At 37.3% G+C, this 19,819-nt stretch overlaps 1 protein-coding gene across 3 annotated transcripts in view; it reads right to left on the reverse strand.

The window, feature by feature from the left end:
* ETFA (electron transfer flavoprotein subunit alpha) overlaps nt 1-19,819 on the reverse strand; it is a 39,236-nt gene that overhangs the window by 9,238 nt on the left and 10,179 nt on the right. For all 3 annotated transcript variants that reach the window (XM_048317998.1, XM_048317999.1, XM_048318000.1), the window contains exons 2-9: nt 14,307-14,456; nt 12,489-12,570; nt 12,305-12,387; nt 10,726-10,825; nt 9,419-9,529; nt 8,168-8,269; nt 7,296-7,364; nt 6,208-6,290 (exon numbers count right to left, since the gene is read on the reverse strand). In XM_048317998.1, the coding sequence (XP_048173955.1) occupies nt 6,208-6,290; nt 7,296-7,364; nt 8,168-8,269; nt 9,419-9,529; nt 10,726-10,825; nt 12,305-12,387; nt 12,489-12,570; nt 14,307-14,456 (780 nt within the window). The remainder of the gene's footprint in view (nt 1-6,207; nt 6,291-7,295; nt 7,365-8,167; nt 8,270-9,418; nt 9,530-10,725; nt 10,826-12,304; nt 12,388-12,488; nt 12,571-14,306; nt 14,457-19,819) is intronic.

A 19,819-nucleotide genomic window follows, 5' to 3' on the forward strand; every position in this document is an offset into this window, starting at 1 on the left:
TCAATCCTTAGCTTTTTAGCAAGTCAGAGAAAGACAGTCTGTAAATTCAGTCCCAGCTGCATCTCTAAAGTTTGCCACCATAAAGCTACTTTTCAACAATAGTGAATTATCAGAGGAGATATTCCAAAAACAATTTCCTAAGCACAGCTGGTTTTCCCATTGCTATTCCCATCTGTTACCTACCTAACAGGCCCAACCATTTATACCATGCAAAGTGCACCTGCTGGTCTGTTAATAACACCCACAAACCTGATGTACTAATAGCACATTCCTACAAAGCAGCGAGCTGAACATAGCAGAAATTATGTACCATCCTTTTAAAGAGAGAAACTTTGGCATCTCAATATTCCCTTGTACGTGAAACAAATGAGGAAGCAATTAAGATCTCATCATTGATAAGCAGAGTAGAACATTTTTTAAAGTAAGTACAATCCAGACGAGAGAAGTGACAATTCTCATGATGCCAAGGGAACCAATTAGTTCGCTATGTTGTTAGTCATTTTAGGCAAGAGCCAGGGAACACAAAAGAACAAAAATACTAGAATAAAATATGCCTTGTTTCACTTTCCTTATGCTTCCTCACAAGAGAGTGAAGGGAAACAGCAAATAAGCTAATCTGAACAAGCAAAGGATCCCTAAGAAAGTGATGGGAAGTAACACTCACGGACAGTTAGCATCCACTTATTACAAAGAAATACAAAATACAGGATTTATGTAAATGATGTGATACTGTGCCTCCCCCTTCCTGCTACTCCCAAAGCAAGATGAAAACTACTAAGTGCTAAAAAGCCACTCACTGCAAGGGATGCCCAGTAAAATACCGGGACACAGAGGGGCTCAGAAAGCATCCCATTCTCTTGTAGAAGATGGGGAGCAGCAAGAATTCCACTGTTCTTCCACAACTTTGGTGCCTTTCCACTGAACCAACATCTCACTTTTCAGCATCTCAACTGAAACTGCACCTCTTTTCCCCTCGTTATTACAGTCAATTCCTGACAGTTCAAATCTGCCTCTTTTGAAGTTCCTTCAATCTACTACAGCCAGAGAGACCCTCTAGCATGAAACTGAAGCTGAAACAGTGAAGTCAAGCAGTTTCCTCCTGGCCATCACATCAGAACTACACTGAATTCCCATCTGCCTTGCCCACCTGAGGTTTCTCAGCAGATGCACCTACCTTCTGTGCAATCATATCACACTTCTAGCACGAACATTTAATCCAGTGCCAATTATTACTACATCATATATTTCCTAACTCGTGCCTTCCTGAGTTTTCCACCTCAGTTTCTTGTCATCTGTTAGCATTTTGTGCCCAGTGTTGAAAGTAACAAGACAGCAGCAACTGAACACCTTAAAATAAAAAATAAAATAAAATAAAAAAGAAAGTAGTTTTGCCAGCTAGGAAATCCTATAGCAAAAACTAAGGCAGTTCTAGAGTTAGACCCTGAAAGAGCACTAATTTTAGAAGAGTGAACATTTAAACTCTGAAGAGATTAAGCTAGAAGGACACCTTTCAGGCAGCAGTTGATCCTTCACAAGGTCAGAGGGTAACAATATAAACACACACTTGCCATAAAAAGCACCCCTCAGTGTCATTGAGGTTTTGGCTGTTGACTGGGGACAAGAAGTTGAGTGTGAGATAATCCCAGTACAACCCCACCCTCCTTCAAAAGCTGAAGGAAGGATATAATTAATTAAAATAGAATGCAAGGGAAAACCTGGAAAACCATAGGAACAGTCTGGGCATGCAAAGATAGCTGTCTAGTGGCACTGCAGTGTAGGACTTCATGGATGCTGCTCCGGAAGGAAGTGTCCAGGTCCCACACAGTCCCCAGCAGCCCTGGGAATGCACTTTTCATAGCCCAGCTGGCTCAATAGCATTAGACCCCCACCAGTGACCATCAGTCCCCCCCACACCTCTTCCTCACCAACCTGCACTGCAGAGGTCACAGATCAGCAACCACCAGAACCTAGGAAAGGTTTAGAGCAGTTGTTTTCCTTTTCTCACAAGTCAGAGTTTATTTTTTGTTTGAATATCAGACAAATTGCACGAGTTCCTGAGAAAGATTACATACTGCTTTGCATGTTAGAAATGTTACTAGTTATGCCTTGGGTAAGGAAAGCTAATACTGAACTAATAAATGAAACATTCATGTTCCATTTACAAAAGTTTTAAACAACTGGAAAAAACATTTTTTTACTTTCTTTCTTCTCCACATCTGTTTTGTTCTTCTTTCTTTCTTTGTGAACATGAGAGAAAGAACTGGGAAGATATTTACTGTAAAAATTAACACCCCTATTTGAAATTTCTTATCTAAAAATAGCAGTTACTCTGCAGTAGTGGTGGTAGGCTTGATTTGTGTAGGGAATTTAATATTTTCTAACTGGATATACTTAACTAATATCTAGTAGTAGGCACTCATAGGAAGGATATTTTTATCCAAAACCAGCTAATTTGAACATTCTTACAAGGGCTTTTTTCTTAAATGGAAACTATATACAGTACTTAACCTGAGAACTGAATTTCATTTTTCTGCAGAACATCTGCATATAAGAAGTAGTGGGAAAAACTGGCTTCTGATTATAAAAAATATGCTAACATGGTTGTCACTGATTAAAGACACTGAATATACTAAATTGCTTTTTTTAATTAGGAAGAAAACATTTTATATTTTAATATATCCACTTAGGTCTAAAAATTTCCTTCCTTCCATCTCATCAAATAATACAAATCAGCCTTCTCTTTCATGAGACATAATGTTCAAATAGGAGCTGCAATCACCTGAAATCAACAGGTTAAAAAAAAGGTACTAACAGAAACAAAAATAATGCACTGAATATTTTAGCAACTGGACTAAAACTGTATGCCAAAGATCCAGTCAAAACCCAACAAAATGCAAAAATACCAACATGAACAAAACCTTGAAGTTTAAGAGTCCAAGGCTACTTTGTGAAGAGCAGATGTGCTGTGCAGAACCAGGGATCAAACAGACACAAGGTGAAATCTGTACTATTTAATTAACTGCATTCTTCCATCATTTAAGTAAAATGAACTCCAATTGTTCCTTGAGTGACAGTGTGTTCATGTATTAATACCTCAGCATTTTGGAAAGCTGCTGTGGCTGTGAGGTTCTTGGGGCCTGTGATGCACTGGGCAGCACTCCTAAAATCTGAAGCCAGTCACAGTATTATGAAGGACCAATGACCAAAATTACCCTTCCTTCCCCAAATCCACAATTGAAGGCACAGGGGAAGAAATAGGCAGCCCCTTCAGACCATTATCTTCTTACCCAGTGATGAGCACAGAAAAACACCCCAGCAGTCATACAGAAAAAGCAGTAGAAGCACCTCCCCTCTTCCTGAGCTTGTAACTAACCCTTGTCCCTCTGTAGTCTCAAAACTGACCCAGTTCCAAAATCTTTGAAAACAATGCATTCCAATCCTCCACTGAGACCGGGCAAGAGACTATTATTAGAAGTGTAAGAGCACACACTAAGATACTTTCCCATCAGAAGTTAACAGCTGCACAGGAGAACAAGCGTGTCTCAGGCTCCAAGAGTTTCTTGTATCTGAGACTCTTCCCCTGCTTAAAACACACACACCCAGGAGGGCACCCACCATGTCAACTGTAGCTCAGAACTGAACACAAAACTCATGTCTCGGCTACTCTACCTGACCAATGCACAAACCTGCTTTGCAATTCTCCAGATAGAACATCTCCAGGAGAACAAGCTCTCCCTGAATTGATACTGAGCACATCTCATACAGGGAGAAAGCAGCGTCTTCTGAGAACTGCTAAAATAGCCAGTGTCATCTTGACCTGACCAAAAAAGCTCCGTTCTTCAAGTCAACTCTTTTCCACTGCAGGGAGTAATTTTCTACCTACAGTACCAAAAAGACAGTGAAGTAGAATTAGGAATGTTAAATTAAGAATTTGCAGCTTTCAACTGCTTCATATTTAAGATACCTATCCGGCACACTGAAAAATTAAAACCTCTAGTCAGCAACTCTGTGGGCTTAGTATCAATTCAACTTGCACTTTCATTACAATTAACATTTAATATTTTCTATATTTCTAAACCACTGAATGCTACCCTTGCAATGTATTTTAAGATCCAGACTAAATATCTGAAATTTGAAAGAAGAGGCACATAATTTCCAGTACTCTGCACAACTCACTATTTAATAAATATTTGTTAGAAGTGAGATGAGAGAAAAATGCATCAGCCTGCAGACAAATAGATGGAGCACCGTGCAATTGTGCCAGTTCAGATCATTTATGACACCATAGTTTAATATTCATTCACCAGTCCTGACTAAAGGCTATTTAACAGTCCTCTAGAACAGGACAATGACGACACTGATGTGATCCTGTGATGTGGCTTTATGTTCTTATGACACTCACATGTTGCTATGGGCCATCTGTAGTAAAATACAGCACTGTAACATCATAAAAACCAGCCTTTTTTGTTTCACCATAATTGTTTATGTACCCTTGACTCTGGAAAGAATGTTCATTGTTGAGCCTTAACACACAAACCAGAGCTGAGCTGTCTTCAAATTAATATTCTCCACCTCATTAAAGGATATTTGGATAGTGAAGAACTAAGGATGGTTAGTCTCATCTCATGCCCTTTCAAAATACACACTTAGCTTACACCCTGGTAAGCAGAAAGAATTAGGGTTGCATTTATAATCCACGGAACCTCCCAATTTCCTTACACAGCAGACGTTAATATCACTGCTATCAAGATTTTGGAATGACCTTAGTCTTATCAATAGGTCTACTTCTCAGAAGGAGTGTTTCATAGCAGTTGGTTATATAGATTTACAGGTTGAAACACTAGCATGCCTAGAAATAGCTCCACTCAGCCTCACAGGGTCATCATCAGATGGCCTCTGATGAGGACTTGGAGAAAAGTAGCAAACATCCCTAACCACAATTCAAGACAAGAAATCAGAAGCACGAAACATCTTGTCCAAGAAAATCCAGCAGACAGAGTTGACAACAGAATCACAAGTTCTTGTCTTTGATATCCAAGTATTACTCTATCCTGCTGGATGTATCACTGGAAAAATAATGGTCATGGTTTGAATTTCTTAAATTTGCAGCAATGGTACAAAGGCAAAACATTTCAGATGCTATCAAGACTTTGAACATGCACAGCTTTTTAGTATTATTTAAATTGTTATGATTTGGTAAATGCCGCAGTTGAAATATGATGAGTTTCTCTACTAAGTTTCAGCTCACTCTTCCTTTCTGGTCTCATTGAGCCATTAACAAGTAAAAAGTTGCTCCTTGGTGCCTTCTGTTGCCATACACAAGGAACGGCTTACTGAGAGGCTAAACCTTTACTCCACTGTAAACCTTTACTCCACTGTGGAGCTCAGTGTACCCCTGACAGATCATCACATCTCAGTAGGTGCTCTGCCCCACACTGAGGTGAGCTGCATTTGTACCCTCCTATTTACAAACACTCAAATGTGCTTTATCCAGCTGTAGCTTTCCTTGTATGTCCTCTGGTCATAAAGAACAATGAAAGTAGTCTCAGACTTCTGCATGACAGAAAGCCCCACACAGATACAAAAAGACAGAGAAATCAGTTCCCTGTGATATTGGGATGTAGAAACAGCATAAAAAGATTCTGCCCAATATTAAGCCACTCAGTATGTCCTTCTTGGTATTCCACTCTACAGCAGCCAATCTCTAAATTACTTCTCTCAAATTTCTTGCACTTTTCATTTCTTACAAAAATTTTGCTTTGACTGTACTGCAACAATACAGTAACAGTTACTAAAAGTTTTTAAAAAACCATCACCTGTAAAAACCCAGAACACACAACTGCCAGAGATCAAGCCATGGATTGATATAATTTTGGATTTATGACAGTAATGACATCTTTTAGCATATCAATGCCAGCTGCTAGGCAGCTAAAAAAGGGTCAGGCAACTATGAAGAAATCCAGAATGCAAACCCCCTGACAAAGCCAAGTCAGAACACACCCCATTGACCCAAAGGAGAGATTTCCATCCCAGATTGCTTCTGTCATTTTGTAAATACATGGTCAAGTGACAGTATCACAGTGGGCACACTGATGTTCGTGTTAGGCTCAGTATTAAGACTCAGCTCATCTGTAAGTGCTTGCTCTGAAGGGAAATGCATGCTAGAAAACATCCCAGCTCTAAGATGAGAGATATTTCCATACTTACTGGTGCTACTATTTTGCCCGTCTGTCCAACTTGCATGTCATTAGGAACAAAGCCAGCATCAACAGCTGCACGGGAAGCTCCAACTAGTTGAAAGAAAATATTTCCAATGTTTTCTTTTAAAATATTTGCAAGCCAAATTTATATCACCATAAAAGCACATGTAGTACTGAAGAGTCCCACACTCTAAGGGCACGTATTTAAAACTTCCCTCTTAAAAGCTCTTATGGTAATCCCTCTCTATACCACTAGCTAAAAACTTTCAAATACTAAGTGCTAATGCACTTCATAAGCAACAGGAAATCCTTACTCCCATCACCAAAGGGCCATATATTTAAAACCAAGGATTTCAATCTGGCATATTTCCATGGTTTTTTCTTGTTGCTTTGTCAAAAGAAGATTTTCCCATAAATGCCTTCCCAAAATGTTCCTTCAAGTTTGAATGGAACATATGTGCCATCTTATATTGCTGTGAATCTCAAAAGTCAGGCATAGTAAAGAAAAATATCAAAGTAAACTCGAAAATGCCATATGGACATTTAGCTAGCAAAGACACCAATTTAAAAACAAAGCCAATCATGTAAAACTATAAATTTATACACATGCAAAAGCTAAAATTAATGGAGTTAAAACATTAAAGCAAACAGTTTCTCCTTCTTTCCCAACCTTTATACAAAATACTTTGCTGAAACATTGTATGTGGTTGATTTTCTCCTGTTAATACAAAAGCAGGGCAAAAGGACAGAGCCACTCAAACTACAATGTGAGTGGGATTCTGTAAAGAAGAATATAAAAGGATGTGTGCAGAAAGTATCAGCTCTTCAAAATGACCTATGACAACTTCACTTTTTGTTTGCAAGCTTCTGTTCTGGAGATTTGACAAGGACAGGGAATATTACAGGTTAGTATTTTGCTTCATACACAGGCATTTAAATATAGTTGACAAAACTTTATCTATTACTAAACTAAGAGCATTTTAACAGTTTGATAGAGACATGAAAATAAAAGACTCCAGGTGAATTCTGGTTTTAATGTGACCTTTTTAAATATAATAAACAGGGTTAAAAACATATGGAGGAAAACAAGTTTACCTGCAGCATGCAATTGATCCGCAAGGTCATATAACAACTTGAAATTTTCACCACTCTTCAAGCCCCTCCCTTAAGAGTTAAGAACAAAAAAAGATCAAGAAAGAAGAACATATGTTTTAAGATTTTATTTTTTGCCTATGTAAACTTTCTGTATGAGAATTAGCATTTGCAAAGACTCAAAAGATATGCTTGCACAGGGTATTTTTGGATAGATTACTAACCAGTATTTAATATTTGGAGATTTTGCTTTTGTCTTTGCCATTAATATTTCATATGTATAAACCAACACCATTCTGTCTTGTTTACTTCCTGCACACAGCACCATCAAGGTCATTCTCCAAAACCAGGGAAACAGCATTTTTTTAACTAATTTGTGCTCCCTCTGCTGGCTTCAGGAACAAAACATTGTAGTGGAATTACTAAGAAATCATTTTAGCTGTAGGCATACACTAAAAGTCACAGTCCATCACTTGATACCTAAAGAGCAGAATACAATCATAACAGGTTTTAAAATCATTAAGGTGATTCAATAATAATGTTCGGACTGACTGTAATGAGCAGCAGTAATTTTAAACATGATAGATTTCCATCTAAAAACACTTCATATTGCTAAAATTTTGAAGAGGCTCACCAAATATGACAATGCTCTTACAGAGCCTCCCAGCATATGCTAAACTCATGTTCTACCTCTTCACAAAACATGTATGTTGGGCGGTTCCCCAGTGGCCCCTATGGAGTATTTCAGAATTTCATCATAATTTCCTTTTTTTTTAAAATGCATCACATTACAGTGTTCTGCTACAGATATTATTTAAGCAAGAGGTACCATTACTTAAATGCAACATCAGACAGTTTTAATGTTATCCACTCACCACCCGATACAACCACTTTTGCACTGGTGAGCTCAGGTCGATCGCTTTTTGTCAACTTCTGCTCAATCCATTCAGAAATACCGACGGGTGGTGGAGGGGTCACTGCATTCACCAGATGAACCAAACACCCACAAGGAAAACGACAAAGCATGTGTTTTCAACCTGAAATCTGAGCTTAAGCTTAATTCAATTCTATAACCAATTCTACCGCAAGCTTTTGATGAGTCTCAGTAGTTGCTCTGTGGCTCTGAGTAACAAGCCTCGTGCACTAGTTGTGTTTAAAGAACCTACAGTAAAAACTGCACTAAAATGAATTCTGTTGTACAAATGTTAGACCCTGATACCAATCCAGCATAAGAAGTGTGATTCTTACTATCACAGGCAAACCAGTCAATCAGGCAATGCACCAACAGTGCAATACACTAACTTCAGCAACATTTGATTTCTAACATCCACAGACGTTAGGAAATACAGGATGGTTCAGAGGCAGGTACTAAGCCACAAAACAAAAAGGCCCACAGTGAAAAACAGCAGAGGTCACCAAAAGTGGAACAGGTTACCCAGAGTAGTTGTGAAGTCTCCACCTGTGGACATACTCAAAGCCTGACTAGACACAGTCCTGGGCAACCTGCTCCACAGGGCTGGACTAGATGATCTCTAGAGATCCTTTCCAACCTCAAGTACCCTGTCATTCTGTGACTGGATTTCTCAATTATCAGAGCTACACTGGCTTCATTGAATTGTAAATTAAACTGATATAGTTAAAACTGATCTAGAACGACAACTGGGTGTTCTCAAATCAATTTAAACTGCCGCTAATTTAGCTTGATGATGTAATGACCTATCTCAATTGCAATATGATTAAACCAAAACTGTGGAGAGCTAAGCACTTCTATTTTTGCTCAGTCTTGTTTTGAAAACCAGTCTGGTTATTCAAACAGCTGTAACTTGTCCTTACTTAAAGTTGCAAGACTGCAGGGGCAGAAGTTTATGCAGTGAGTGAAACAAGTATAGATTTCAGCACAGATACTCTCCATTTCTGCTCAAAGAAAAGGAAACTAACTGTGCCAATAATCCATATTTTCTCTTACCAGACATCACTAAAAAGTGCAAGTACCTGTAATTAAAAGTATAAAGCTAATATTACGACAATCAGTTTGCTTTGACAAATACTTCTACAAAACATCACCAAGCAGTGAGCAAAACTAACTCTATTAAATAAAACAACAGCATCCCAGAACAAATACTCACACTTTTCTACACTGGCACTACCACCACTCACTGGTGCAGCCTCAAATGAAGTTCCCCGTACAGTAAACACTTTGATTGCTTCATCACACTGCACAGTACAAATAATATTTCCTAAAAAAAAAGTCACATTAAAAATTCAAATATTATCAGACATACTGTGCTTAAAAAAAACCAAATAAAATTAATATCAAAAACACATTAGCAGTTGTACTAGAATATGCAACATCCACAAAGGTATTTCCCAAAACAGCAATTTTAGATTACTAAAATGTAGCACTTAATAAATAGAAATTACAAATACTTTAATTTACATTTTAGCCCTATGTTTCTAAAGCATGAATACAAATCCCCTATTTTTAAAGGATACAAAGCATTCAAATAATCTCTTATGAATGAGCTTTTAAATTTCAGAAGGGATGAAGAAAACAACTTTGAAAATGCCATTCTTAAACATAAAGGATGTCTATAATTCAAAGTAGATCTTTTATCCTGTTGCATTAATTCATCAGGGCTGAAGACAATGAGGCCTCCCCAAGTATCTGCAGGACTCTGTTTCTCTCTATAATATAATACAATACTTCACACTGGAGGCTGCAGGGAACACTAAAAGAAAACATGCTGCAACATTTTTCTAAACAAACTATTCTTAAACAAAGTCCTCTTAAAACTGTGGATTACTGGGAAGCAACTTAGAAGTGCAGCACAAAACCACATTCCGGTACCGTAACTGAAAATGTAATACCCTGCTGGTACATGTGGTACAATCTTTACAGTAAAATTAAGAAACACAAGCTAATGAGCTCATATCTAAAATAAAACACAGTGTTAGCCAAGCATTAGAGAAACAAGACTGAAAAAATAATTACAAATTAAATTAATTAAATATTATAAAGCATTTGTTCAATGTCTTCATAATTAGAAAAAATGTGGTATCTTAAATCAGAACGAATGCTAGTCCAGTTAAATAAAGCTGGACAATTAACTTTATGTTTTACGTTTTACAAAACCTGATCAGAAGGGCATTAACAAACACAGTACATGGAAAGGACATCACCAAATTCTGTTCCTTAAGGTGACAGACCTGGGTTTGACATGCTCGTACTAAAGCCCTTGGAATTACTTGCTTTCTCACACAGGAAGCATTATGTCAATCCCCAGACTTCATTTTTTATGAATCACAGCAATTCAGATTGTAAAGTGAAAATTCCTATCCTGTTCCAAGGTTTTAACAATAGGATCATGCAGAAAAATTAGCAGTACTGGATCCTTCATTGGACAAATACCACACAACTTCTGTGATTACCCACCTGCATAGATAGTTCTCACAAAAGTATCTGGGGACTTAATTTCAATAATGTCAGAAACAGGGGCAACATCGAGTTTGCCAGCCACTCTGGGAATAAGATTCTAGAAGTTAGAGATGAAAAGTTAGCAAAATAAATGCTAAGTAAAATGTACATGGTCAGTAAAGGAACATTGCTGACCCAATTTTAACTTCATATAATGCTGTCTCTAAGACATATAGAACTAAGATTTTTGTAGGGCTATTCATGTAGCTTTAGCAGCCAAATAAAATCCCATTACTGTAATAACATTAGACATTTTATGAGACTTACTGTAAGTAAACCCTTAATTCAACATCTTAAATGAGGAGACTTATTTGCTTCAAATATTCTAAAACTGAATACAGATGCCACTTACTCAGAGAATTGACAATTATGGATTGCTGAGCTCTTGGCACTTCAAGTGAAGACAAAAGGTGCTTTTAGAAGTTAGATGCCAGAAATAATAGGAAAAAAACCCTGCACTCTTCCCTCCAAAGAAAAAAATATTTTTAAATTTAATATTAAAATATATATTCTCTTGCTCCAAAATTTACTCTAGAAAATTACTTAGCACCTCTAGGAGTGGGAAGAAGGATAAAAAGAGCAGCAGAAATGACAAAGAAATCAATGATAAGATGATTGCTTGCTTTTTGTCTGCCTCCTAATCTGGTACTAGAAAAAAGGGCCCAGTTCTGAAATCTTTACTTACATGAAGCACTCGAAAATGGCAATGTAAGCTTTAAAGCAAAAGCCACTAACTTTTACTATGACACTGCAGTTAAAAAAAAAATTTAAAAAAAATTTTAAAACCTAAGGCTTGAGGTACATAAAGATTTCTCTCAGCAAAAATACAAGCATATGGATTGATATTGATTGGAAGTGAAAGTAGTCAGATGGAAGGCCGATGTCATTATTCGCCCTACATCGGCAAGATTTCTGAAGGATCCTTTTTCTCTAATTTAGCTGCACCACAATGTTGCTCAGATTCTTGGTACTGAGGCTCTCCATGTACTTATAAACACATTCCTTAAAAAAACAAGTTTTGAAAAATTGTATTTTCATTAAAAACCATCTTGGCTGGGACTTAGATCTGTGTTATTTATATATGTTTACAGACATTTCAATGTACAAGACTTATATCACAGACGCAAATCCCACCCAAAAAAAAAGTTTGCTTCCAATAAGTCTGCATGCTTTCATTTCAACATGCAAATAACAGATTTTTCATCTCGATTTGCTGTGCTTTTCCATACAATTTTCATGCTTTCAGATCACTTAATCTGGTTTGCCTTATTGTACATTGCGCCTTGTGTCCATAGGACTGGCTGGTTACCACAGAATATTTATTCTACACTATTTTTTTCACGTCAGCCCATAAAAGAACTCAAACATGAATCATGAAATCTAACTAATGACCTCTTAAGCAAACTACTGTAACATTGTTTGCAAACACAAAACTGTCCATGGATGATGTCTCTCAAGCCTTTGATTTGTACTCTTATATACAGTTGTGTCTGTCTCTTTTCTACAAGAACTTTCTGATGCACTTTGATCTACTTACCTTCCCAAAGGCAGATGCTCCAGCACAAATGTGGGTGTAATTAAATTTTTTATGAGTTTCCACAATCAAGGGAGTCAACTCCTCTGAGAATAAAAATATATTGCTCAGAATTTACAACTGTCTTATTTTCAATCATAAATACACAAATAAATTTCTTTTGTCAATAGGTAAGAACAACTCTCACCTGCTAGAAATCCCTTGTACACATCATGCTGAGCCACGAGAACTTTTGCAACACCCTGCACTTTGCTGAGTTCTGATGCTACCTATGATTACAAGTGAATTATTATTAGCTTGTGTTATAACAGGCACCACAACAAGGGAGCCCCCACTGCAAATAGCTCACAGCCTACAGATTAGCTAAAACCAGAGCCAAAAGTACATTGATTTCAAAATCGGAACAAACCTGAATGGAATAAAATGCACATCTTCTGACTCACAGCATAGTGCCTTATGGGATAATGAAAATGAATTTGTGAATAAGAAACTACAAAGCAAATCGAACTTAGGAAAACTTGCCTCCTGCATGCAGGCCTCCACACTGATTCCAGCATTTCTTACAGCAGCCGATAACAATCATGCTTGAGGATTACTGCTCAGTATTCCAATATAATCATCAAGAAACCAATCCTATTTTCTTTTAGGTCAGTCAATATCTACCACACAAACAAATATAAATGTACAATGCTGTTATGATCTTTGTCAAAATTCTAGGAGCAACCCTTTGTTTGCATCTGACTTTTTGCCCACTGATGGGATGTATATTTTCAATTTATATTTATGCATTTTTTTCCTTTAAATTGGCACAAGTGAAGTTTAAATGATAAAAGGGTTACTACAGATCAGAGAGAAGCGGACTGACAGCGAGGTCTGGAGACCACATGCATCGTCCGAGAACCAGCACAGTCTTACTGAGTTTGATGAGTATCAGTTTACCCTCAAAAATTAACAAAAGGAAAAAATGAAAAACTCCCTAATAGCTGCTGCAGAATATGTTTGAGTAACTGGCTCTTAAACAAAATCTCCAAACCTTCACTTTTTATAAATGCTTTTTCCCACCATGACATACAGTCTCCACATATTTAGTATTAAAACAAAAAAAACCATTCACAATCATTTTTCTACTATGCAAGTGTGTAGAATAGGAAAAATTAAAGACACACATATTAGGCAATTTTTTTTTCTTTTTAATTTTCTTGATTTAGATAAATCTTTGCTTCATCTCCACCTCGAATAGCTGAATAGCTACTGAGGTTTCTTCACCTATTTGTAAATAAGCTGCTCTATGTACGCGTTCTTCATGAGATACTATGTGTTGCTTTCAAAGTAACAGCTCATAAACAGTGTGTAAATATTAGGCATCGTTTTTTGTACTTCTACTGCTCACACAAGACAAATCATGCAGGAATAAAAATGCCACTAATGTACTAACTACATTATCTCTAGATTTTGCACATTCAAATTACACTGAAAATACACAGCTAACATACAAGGAACTTTTTTCATACATGAGCCATGTCAAGAAGTCAAGAAGCACTAATTTCAGAGTTTTAGGTTGCAAACACACTCTATACAACTAGTGATTGGTTAGTAAAAGCAACTTGCTCAAAAGCCCAATTTGTCACTGTTGTTTCACTTCTGCTGGTTTCCATTTAAACAAGCACAAGCTTCTTTCCAAATTCTTAGCACTGCAATATTTGTCATTTAAACTTCACAGAGAAGTATCTTGTTTTAAAAGTTAATTGTCCTTTAGTCCTATAAAAATTTGCTTGCTCAAGCATGTGACAACTGTTATTGATACTGTCCCTTGTGAAATGAAATCTATATCCGTATTTTCTCTTGAGAAGAGAAGCAGTTCCAAGTGCAGGACTTTTCTGGCAGATTAGCAATTCCTGGCACTGTTTCTCCTCACTACGGATTATTTTTCAGGCTGCCCAAGATGCTGCCAAGTATTGTTTCACTGCATTCTTCATTTCATTGGTATGAAAATAGCATTTCCTACCTTATCACAGCTGGTACCAGCTACCAAACAAGAAACTTCCCCTCCCAGGCGCTTTGCTGCAGTGATGGTATTGAGTGTAATGGGCGTGAGAGACTCATTGTTGTGTTCTGCAACGACCAAGGTACTCTGAAACCTCCGGAGCACTGACACCTGGAAAGAAAGGGAGACACAGAGGAGTTGGAAACTTAGCATTTAAGTAAAAAACTGTTCCTTTGAGCATCCAAGGCTTTACAGAAATTCATCAATTATACAAATCGTAAAACACTGCTGTCAAACAAAACAGGCTAATTCTAGATAATTTTTATAAAGTAAAAAGAATACATAGGGTGATACAAAAAAGAAAAGACATAAACCCGCTTGACTTCAACTTGTCTATAACATGCTGTGTTTAAACTAAAACTCCAGGAAAATACTGAACAAAATTAAGAAAAATGTTTTAACACATTACATTCCAGCTCAGTTGATCAACTTAATCAAGTACCTTAAAGAGTGAGGATTAGACAAGCAAGAGTAAGACACAAGGAAATCAACAGTTGCAAATATTTACTTGGTTTTCTAGGGTGGTTCTCTGGCAGTGTTTTATTATAAGTTTTAAACAAAATCTAGCTACAGAACTCACTTTTATATTTAGATATGTATAGAGGCAAAATTTTATGCAGCGGCTGGATGACAATTAAGCAGCAGGGGCTCACAGCCTGCAAACACACTAGTAGAAATCTTTATAGGCATCAGGTTAATTTTTCCCTCTTTTCCTTTAAAACATTTGAGCACTTAGTCTCCCACCACAATTTAATGGTCCTCAAATAATAATTTTGACCAATTCACCATCCATACATAAACTTGAACTTCTAAAACAAAAACGAAAGAAACAAAAAAGATAGGAAAAAAAAAAAGGCAAAAAACTGCCCTGAAACCAAACCAAAATATTCTAAACTCTGAGACTTTCCTCTCTAATATTCAGGTGAAGGTGTGAAAAGCATTATTCCTCCAAGACTAATACTACAGTAAGGAAAACATGTGGGATGGGAACAGGAATATTGTCCCTCAAGTGTTTATTTACCCTACATAAAGCCTAACTGAAGACTTGAGTTACGATCAGTGTAGGATAGAATACATGGAAAATCAAATAAATTCATTAATATAACCAAGGAACAAATAGTAACATAAAGCTGAAGACACACAGCCAAACACTACTTTTTTAAACATACATTCCAACCCCATCTTCCCTCATGCCAAACATGCACTTACCTACAACTTCAAATAAAAAAAGCTTCAGAAAATACAAGAGGCTAAAATTTGCATCTGGACTTCAACCTCACAAAGCCTACCAACATACTGAATTTCAAACAGAGAAAGCAAATCCCAAGGACTTCCCTGAAGCTAATCACAGTGCACAAATACAAATACAAAGATAAGGTTTTGCAGAATCTGGATCATAATTTGACCTTTTGATTAAAACAATATGGATTCTTGTAAAAGTGCTCCGCATTTAATCTCTTATGCTTAAGGTTACTTGCTGTGATTAAGCATTCTAAGCTCCTTTAAAACTAATTGCCAGTAACAAAATATTTATTGACAATATAGATCAGACACTGTATTTTTGATTATGTTTCATACATCATTTGCAATAAAAGTTATGAAATTTTAGTCACCATTTGAAGAATAAGTCCATGCCTTTGTGGCAAAAAGCCCACTTCTTCAATGATTTACAGTTGTGTCACAGGGTAAAGTGAACCATGCTCCTAGAAAATCCTCAAGTTTTCAAGTTTCCAAAGGGAGACACATGCATTTTAAACACACACTTATTTCTGCCTATATTATCATTTTTTTCCCCTAAATAAGCACTGCACCACCACCATCATTCTGTCAAACCATTCTAAAATAAACTGAGAAATAATTGGTTTTTAGCCAAAATGAATAAGAGCAATGGATGTTGCTTGAGCAGACTGGCTATCACAACATTAATTAGGTATTATTTCTAAACTGATAATCCGACATTTTATATTTGTGGGAATATACACAATATGCACACCAGAAGGTCACTTTATGGATGACATTTCTGAACATAAAGACAAGACCAGATTCAAAAGAAACTTAAAGCCACATTATATATTATGGGTAAAAATCTAGATGACAAAAGAGATTTCTATGTAAGTCTGAATTAATATACTAAGACACATTAAATAATTTTTTCAATCAACAAAACCAAACCAAACTGGCTTTTGTTTGTTATAATAAAGAATCTGCAGTAAAACCAGAGGGCAATTCATCCAGTCACATGGTCCTGAAAACTAAGAACCTGCAATGAGTCAATGATCAGGACAGGTAGTTATTTTGAAGAAATTACTGTCCAGCTGCACATGTGGGAGAACAGCCCATTACTTCACTGACATCATTTCTGCACTTGGGCAGGATGTCTACTTTGAAGCTTAAATAAAATAGGAAGGTGGAGAATAAACCTAACCAGCTGGCAGCAAGGGAAGAAAGCACAAGAAATAAGATACACAGATCAATCAAACTATTGAAAACTATGCCTTAAGAAGGAACAGCACTCACCGCTTGTGCCACAGAAGGTTCCTGGTGAAAACCAAGCTCTGGAAAATCAGGCTACTCACAGAAATCACCTCCAGATAAACATCCCACCAACTTGAGCAACTGAGTAGCTTCTACAGCATGGCAACAAATAATGACATGCCAGCAACAGAGAACTGGGAAGTTTATTTTCCTCAGGTTTAGGTACAAATCACAGCTAGACACCTATGTTTCCTCTACAGCAGAAACATCTGCACTTCCTCTATAGTGGAAACTCTGGACAGTGACTCAAGTTTATACCAAAATTAACATTTGTGAATGAAAACCACCCAGAATTTCCCCTTCTCTCCCCAGTATTTACTGTACAGCAAACTTGGCCTCTGACTTCCAGATGTCTAAAAGTTGCTAAGATTAACTCAGATGTACAGTACTGATCAATTAAGCCACTTGCAAAATAGCCATGGATTCACTGAATTGATTGTCTCAAGTTTCCCCAAAGCATCATTTTACTCCCCACTGAGAAACTCATCAGTATTTTCCAACCAGAGCACAAAAAATTTAAGTACAATATCTGGATTTCTAGGCTTCAGACAAAATAATGGATATTGATCACTGCTACTGTTCCAGCAAAACATTAGCAATCTGGACACATCCCGTACACGTGCACAGGTAAAGCCAACACCACACCCATCCAAGGCACCCACTGAATTTGCACAGGTGATCTGCTCTTCACACAAAGCCACTGCAAACTGAGCATCTGTTGGTCTTTCAGCACACAGACAGGTCACCTGAACAGCACACATGCCCAGCACCTCTTAAATACAGATTTGCTGTTTATATGCTAAAAAACATATGTATCAAGAGCTGGAAAATCCCAGAGGGAAGTGTCATAAATCTTTGCTTGCTGCTGGGTGAGATTGGTGTGCAGCATCCATGGCCTCTGCTGGCAATAGGGGTGGCTAACTGCCTGTAGCCTGCTCCAAGGACACTCATAAATAACACCAGAATTAGGAAATCAGCTCTAACACATGTGGCAGGCACAGGAACACAAGATGGGTCAGCTAAAAAGTCATTCCAAAAAATGCAAGAGATGCAGCAGATGAATTCTACATGGCCCCATGCTCCAAACATGCATCAATAAGAAACAGGGTGCTAGAAACTTCACCTGGGAAAATTAATTTTGTCTCCCTTTAGAGGAGCCACTGGAAGTTACAGGAGCTAAACCAAAACAAGACATTCACAAGGCAGAACATCAAACAACTGGACCTACAAAGGTATATCTAGAGCTGCTTTTCTTAGCTGTAAAAGCAAACTGGCCAGAAACTAAAATTTTAAAACTGCTTTGTAGGAATTCTGTATGTCATGGAGAACCATTAACACTGGGCAAAGTTCCCAAGAAAGAACTCTAGGAACTAGGAACTGGGGTATTGCTAAAGATAAGATTAAGATTCCTAAACAACAAAGCAATGCCTAATTCTAGTAAGAGACAGTCTTGTAGCTGCAAAACTTTTAAACTAAATAAATGAATTTGGTAAACTCAGGGAGAGAAGGGAACTCTAGCAGTAAAGCATATACTTTTGGAATCTCTCTAAAGACTTGGCTACAAAAGAGGTCTAAGAGACAGCTCTATAACTCCAGGAAACACTGATTAGAAAAACAACACAAAAGGCACCTGAATTAAAAAGGAGCTATAATTGCAGCAAAGAACAGCAATAAAAAAAATAAAACCACTTTGCAAAAAGGATTTTGCAATCATAATAAAGACTTAACATTACAAAGGGATTGAAGCAGCAAGAGAAAGATGTAATACACAATAAACTTCCAAACACACTCCTTGCATACCATTAATAAAAATCAACAACGCTATTTTGAAATACAGACAACACTGTCTGTACTTCAATACAGTGAGCTCCCTAAATGGCTTATTCCCACCTCTGCACCAACTTTTTGTGCACTTCCATTCTCATTTCTCCTTAGTACTCCCATCTTTAAGTTATGCAAAAGTCCAACTTTCCTTCCTCTTCATACTTTACAGGTTTCTCCCATCCTGTTTTCTCCTAGACTCCACTTCCTCTTCAACTATGAGTGTCAGCAGGGTTAAACTTTGCACTTTCTAAAAAGTGAAACAAACTGTGAGTTTGTTTCACTTCTCTCACAGACTACATTGTTGCACATACGTTGAAGATGCACACAATGTTTTACCGGCTTTATTTTATAAAGTTACAAGTTTCGATGTGTATGGCTGAAAACCAAGGAGCTGAACTCACGTATCCGGACCACGAAACTGAATTGTGCGCAGAGCATGAGTAAAGTACTATTTACGTAGCAGTACCATATGATTCAGAGATCATTAAGACCTTTGCTCTACAAAGGCTGAAGCCTAAAAACAACTGAGACGTGTCCATGATTACAAGTCACAATTTTCTGATTAATTCAATCACGTCTGACCTCATCTACCTTTCCTCCTCTTTTAAGAGATTCTCATCACCTGAAACCATGTAGTATATGCATAACTACTACGTTAGAGCTGTACTGAACTGCAATACCTGTAAAAGCCCTGGAGAGCTCAAAAAGAAACTTGCGAGATACAAAGTTGTTTACAAGGGCTATTTATACACAGTTCTAGTGGTGGGAGTATTTCCTGGTGCATAGTAAGATATCGAGCAGATATTCGGGGACATCTCATCAATCATCTACTCCAATTAACCTTGAGCTCACCTAGACCTTGGTAACACAACCACAATGACACACCAAGCAGCAAATAGCCTCCAAAAGCCCAGCACTCCTCCCAGCTGAGCACTATGAAGGTCAAATTAGAGAAGCAACAGGTGTTTTGCATTAGCCTCATCCACAGGTTGTGATAACTAAGGCAATCACATTTCTGACTGAGAAACGCTGGATTAACTTGCCAATACCCCAGAAAGCGTCTCCTTGAGCCACAAATATTTTTCTATTGTTCTTAAGAGTTTGCAGTAACAAAC

Source organism: Corvus hawaiiensis, chromosome 13, assembly GCF_020740725.1.
Source record: "Corvus hawaiiensis isolate bCorHaw1 chromosome 13, bCorHaw1.pri.cur, whole genome shotgun sequence".
Lineage (NCBI taxonomy): Eukaryota > Metazoa > Chordata > Aves > Passeriformes > Corvidae > Corvus > Corvus hawaiiensis.